The sequence below is a fragment of the Oratosquilla oratoria genome, chromosome 20, assembly GCF_046742065.1.
Source record: "Oratosquilla oratoria isolate Oo_2021 chromosome 20, ASM4674206v1, whole genome shotgun sequence".
Taxonomy (NCBI): domain Eukaryota; kingdom Metazoa; phylum Arthropoda; class Malacostraca; order Stomatopoda; family Squillidae; genus Oratosquilla; species Oratosquilla oratoria.
In genome coordinates this window covers 62244070-62249069 of record NC_134796.1, presented here as the reverse complement: position 1 = coordinate 62249069, position 5000 = coordinate 62244070, and the positions used below count along the sequence as shown (strand labels likewise).

Sequence of the window (5000 nt, the reverse complement as noted above, 5' to 3'; positions counted from 1 at the left end):
GTACAAACGAGATAAAATAAAATAAAGCAAAATAAAGAGGGACCCGTATTTGACGAAAGACGAGAATCCAAAATTCACTAAACACCCTCTTCCTTTTTTATTTATTTATTTATTTATTTATTTATTATTTTTTTTTTTTTTCTTTAACGGGGGGAAGAGGGGATGAAGAGGAAGAGAAGGGACAGAAAGAGAGAAGAAAAGAAAGAGGAAATTTGAAAGAAGGGTTGTTTTGTCGTCTTGTCGGTTACTCTCCAAAAAAGGAGAATGAGGAGGAGGAGGAGGAGGAGGAGGAGGAGGGACATGTGAGCACGGAGGGAGGGGAAGAGTGAGTGGGGGGGTTGAGCGGGCGGGTGGCTGGGAGAAGGGGATGGGAGGGGGGGGGTGTGCGCTAGCTTCCCACCTCCAGCCATGGGTAGTGTGATGTGAGTTGATGGAGAAGGTGGACGTCCGTTTTCTGCGCGCTCCGGTGCGGTTCCTTAGCTACGCGATTTCTGTCGGCCTAGTGCTTGGTACTATCAAGGGGGTCAAAAGCCTACTACCCGCCCATCTACCCACGCTGCGTTTGTCTACCTGGATGAGACCTGGGTCGATTTATACACGGGTTGATCATTAGTTTAATACTGAATATGTGATTGTGATGAGGTGATTTTTGAAGTTGGAGTGTAAGCTTATTGTGGTGATGTCTGGTCGTGTGGTGACCTCCCGTGTGTGGTGATAGTGGTGGTGTTGTTGTTGTGGAAGTGGTGAAGAAAATAAGATAAAGAAAAAAAAAGAAGTCGTAACATGTCAGGCGGTGGTTAAGGTGTGTGATTCTTAATCAGTGAGGTGGTGGATATGTGTGTAGAATACGGTATTCAGTGATTTTTACGGGGAAAAAAATAAGATTTGTGAAAAAGTGATTTAAAAAAATTGAACAGAGAATTTTGGATTCAAGTGATTTTCTGAATTCACCCCCCCACCCCCCTACTTTATGTGAATTTTTGAAAAACCGCCGTAGAGGATTAAGAAATCAGTTAAACCCCGTCTTAAACTCCAATGAGACTCAAAAGAGAGTTAACGTGAATGTACTACACTGAAGATGCATCAAGCACAGTTACAAGAGAAATCTAACCCGGTTTTATGAGAGGGTCTAGTGCTAGTTATGTTCTTCTAATTGAAGAGTTCTAGACCAACAAATTCCAAGATGCAGGCTATCAAAATACTAGTTTTAGGAACAATATGCCTACTTACGTATGGAGGAACAAATAGACTAGGTAAGTGAGAATGCGCTATCTATTTTAATTTTCTAGTTTAAGGAAACATAGTTAAAGGAAGAAATAGACAAATCTCTTTCGCGTGTCTCTTTCTAGATATGTAATTAGATTTTCTTGTGTAATTAGGCAGGTAAGTGAAAATGAAGGTATGTGTACCTTGATGAGATCGATTTCACTTTTTTTTTCTTTTTTTTTTCTTTTTTCTTTTTTTTTTCTTATGACCGTCTTCGTCTTCGGCGCGACCCAAAACGCGACACCAGAAGCTTTCTTCCCGAAAATTAAAACCGAAAAAAATAATGCGTGAAAATTAAATAAAAGAATGAAAAAAGTCACGTTTCAGAATAAAGTTTCCGTTCCTTTTGGAACCGAACTCCTTCGCGAGCAAGACTCTACTCCAGAAGCGTTCTTCTCGAAAACGAAAAAGGAAAAACGAAGGGGGGAAAAATCGAAACAAAAGTAAACCGAAAAAAAAAACAAATATTATGCGGAGGTAACTCATCAGCCCATCTGGTTTGTGAATAAAATCACCTGCCGCCAATGATGTTACCTTTGCCCGATTGTTCATCATGATCACAGCAGAACCTTTCCTTCAATAAAAATATCCTGACGGCAACTATGAAAAAAAAAAAAAATCACCGTCGTCTTCGTCTTTTACTTTTCGTTCGAAAAATGGCCGAAAGCCTCTTTTGACCAACCGAAGCCGCTTTAAGTCAACCAGAATAAAATCACACGAGTCCGACCTCTGGCGTCTACAGGTGGAGACTCCAAACACTCCCTCAAGTTCCAAAGACTCCCATTTGAAAGACTTGGGATCTAAGAGTTCAGGAAAGACTTATAATAGTGATCTCAGTCACAAGATTAGTTTAGTCACAGAAGACTGGGGATACCGTGCTAGAGAAAGAGGAGGTGGGAGGTGGGAAGGTGGGTGGATGAAATGGGATGGGGGGAGGGAGTCTGGGGCGGGGGGAGTGTCTAGCCTCAGGGCATCGTAGAAGAGTGATCAGGTTTATATCCAGTGGGAGGGAGTAGGAGTAAAGGATGGGAGTAGTTTATGTTGGATATGCCTCTGTGTTATTGTGAGCGAGAGTTATAAGGGGGAGTAATTGGCGTCATGGGAGTTGGGGGGAGTGATACGGGGCGAAGGGGAGCTTTGGGTGGAGTTCCACAAGACCTTCAAATAGGGCGACGCCCATCGAGGAGTGTGTGATTTTTTTTTTTTTCTGTCGTTTTCTTTTTTCTATTTTCCTCCTTTTCTTTTTCTTTTCTTATTTTTTCCCTTTTCTTTTTTATTTTCTTCCTTTATTCTTGACATCCCTTTTTTCCTCTTTCTTTTCTTTTGTCCTCTTTTTTTTCTTCGTTTTTTATTTTTATTTTTTCTTGTCTTTTTTTCCGGTTTTCTTTTTTCTTTTTCTTTTTCTTCTTTTTTCTTCTTCATTTTCTTTCTTTCCATTTATTTCTTTTTCATTGTTAGTCTTCATTGTTTCATTCATCCTATATTATCATAAGGACAACAGCCAGGAGATCCGAAGACATTCAGAGGCCGGAATCATTTCCCCGTCACATCCATACAACGGGTAATCCTATTTACAAGAACGAAATGAACAAAATTGTCTGTACGTAGGATGAGATGTTCTTGATGATAAAGTTAACCAACAGATGATTAATGAATGGAATAGACTTTGTAACAATATAATGAGCACTGAAAATATCGGTTCTTTTGGAAGAAGGTTAGATAGCTTTATGAATGGATGATAGGTAGTAATGGACATGGATCTGCCTGGTGTAGACTTTATGGTCTCTTGCACTCTCCTTCATTCTTATGTTCTTATGTTTCGTTTATGGAGAATCTAAAACAAATCAGAACCCCCATTGTTCGGAGTTTTCTGTTTTTCAGAACTTTCCGTTTCGAATATTGAAGGTTTATTAATTTTAGTGGTTTCCGATAAAGAAAATTGTATACAATAGAGAAGTAATATGATTACATATATGCGTATATAGCAGCATTTCTCAACCTTTCAAGCATCGTGGACTCCTACATTGACTTATATATTCAGGGGGACCCCCTGATATGGGATTAGATAGGATATAGTCACTTTTTCTAAGGATCTAGTGATAGAAACATAGATTATACAAATCATTGCCACATTCTGAGAGGCTCAACTACCCGGGGATGTTGTGTGTGTGTGTGGGGGGGGGGGATGGACATCTCGATTTAGACAAATAGTGTAATCATGAATTATAAAAAATATATATATATGAGCCATGACTGAATTAACTGTAACATGTTGAATTCCCGGTCCTGAGGAGCCCTGGTTGAAAAACACTGGTATATTGCGATGACACGCCACGCATAGAGACTACGAGTGTCACCTTTGCCCTATGTGCTTGGATATTAAGGGATACTTTGTTGTTACGAGGCAGAGTCCGAACCTTATACGCCAGTGATTTGTATCAACTAGTTAGTTCTTAAAGATACTGGTGAATTTATGATAAGTATATAAATAACATTCACTGAGTAAATCCGAACCAAACGCCCCACAATTTATATTGACTAGTTAGTTTGTAAAGATACTAATAAATTTTCAGTAAGTATACAAGCAAGAATCACTGAGTAAGTCCGAACCTAACGCCCCACAACAATTTATATTGACTAGTTAGTTTGTAAAGATATTAGTGAATTTTCAATAAGTATACTCGTACGGACAAGAATCACTGAGTAAGTCCGGACCTAAGGCGTCACAGCAATTTACTGTATATCTACTAGTTAGTTTGTATAGATGCTAGCGAATCACTGACACAGTAACCAATTCCGTAATGAGTGGTACTTATCCTTTGACACCACTTGTCGCCAGACGATTTTATTCAGACAAACGAGACCCTTTGGTAGTGAGAATCGGAGTGGGGGCGGGGACGGGGGGAGGTGCTCTGCCCTGTGAAAGATGAAGGTTCGTTTTGGATATGTGTTGGTCACAGCCGAAGTGGGAAGAGCTGCCTGTAGGAGACGTGAAGTGAGATTTAGTAAATCAGGAGACTTGCACTGAAGGGGTGCACTCGCAAAGAATGTGAGATATACGCCGAAGAAGAAGAAGATGAAGACGAAATGGAAGAAGAAGAAGAAGAAGAAGAAGAAAAAGAAGAACAAGAAGAAGATGATGATGAAGAAGAGGAAGAAGAAGAAGAAGAAGAAGAGAAAGAATAATAAGTAGAAAAAGAAGAAGAAGAGGAGGAGAAAGAAGAAAAAGAAAGTCCTTAAGGAATGGAATAGACAGAGGCCCTTAACATGGACTACATAGATGAAGATTCTTAAGATAAAATGGAAATGAACTAAAAGAATAAATGGAAAATATCTTCAAAGAAAGTGACATGCAGACGGAAAGAACTGAGGAAGTAAAGCTTGAAGGAAATTGAGACATGGGCTGAAAGACTTAAAGAACTGAAGAAGAAGGTCCTTGGAATAAAGTAAAACTTAGGCTAAAAGGTCTGAAGGAAAAGAGTTTCGAAAAAGTGAGAAGCTAAGGGAACTGAAGAAGAAGAAGTACAAGGACAAGAAGACATTAAGGTCCAAGGAATGGAGGCTGGAAACTATAAAAGGTCAAGAACACCGATACTAAAGAAAAAAGAAAAGAAAAAAAAAAAAAAAAGGGAGCGACATATCAACCAATATCAAATGATGCGGAAGAACTTGGAGTTGAAGGAAGACGTATTGGACAAAAAAGAAAAGAAAAAGTAGACGAATGAGGGGAGGTC

General features: G+C 39.4%; 1 protein-coding gene across 4 annotated transcripts in view; it reads left to right on the top strand.

Annotated features, from left to right (window-relative positions):
* The first annotated feature begins 379 nt into the window (after window positions 1-379).
* LOC143036592 (nephrin-like) overlaps window positions 380-5000 on the top strand; it is a 1505960-nt gene continuing 1501339 nt past the window's right edge. For all 4 annotated transcript variants that reach the window (XM_076204155.1, XM_076204154.1, XM_076204153.1 and 1 more), the window contains exon 1: window positions 380-1253. In XM_076204155.1, the coding sequence (XP_076060270.1) occupies window positions 1184-1253 (70 nt within the window). In that variant the 5' untranslated portion in view covers window positions 380-1183. The remainder of the gene's footprint in view (window positions 1254-5000) is intronic.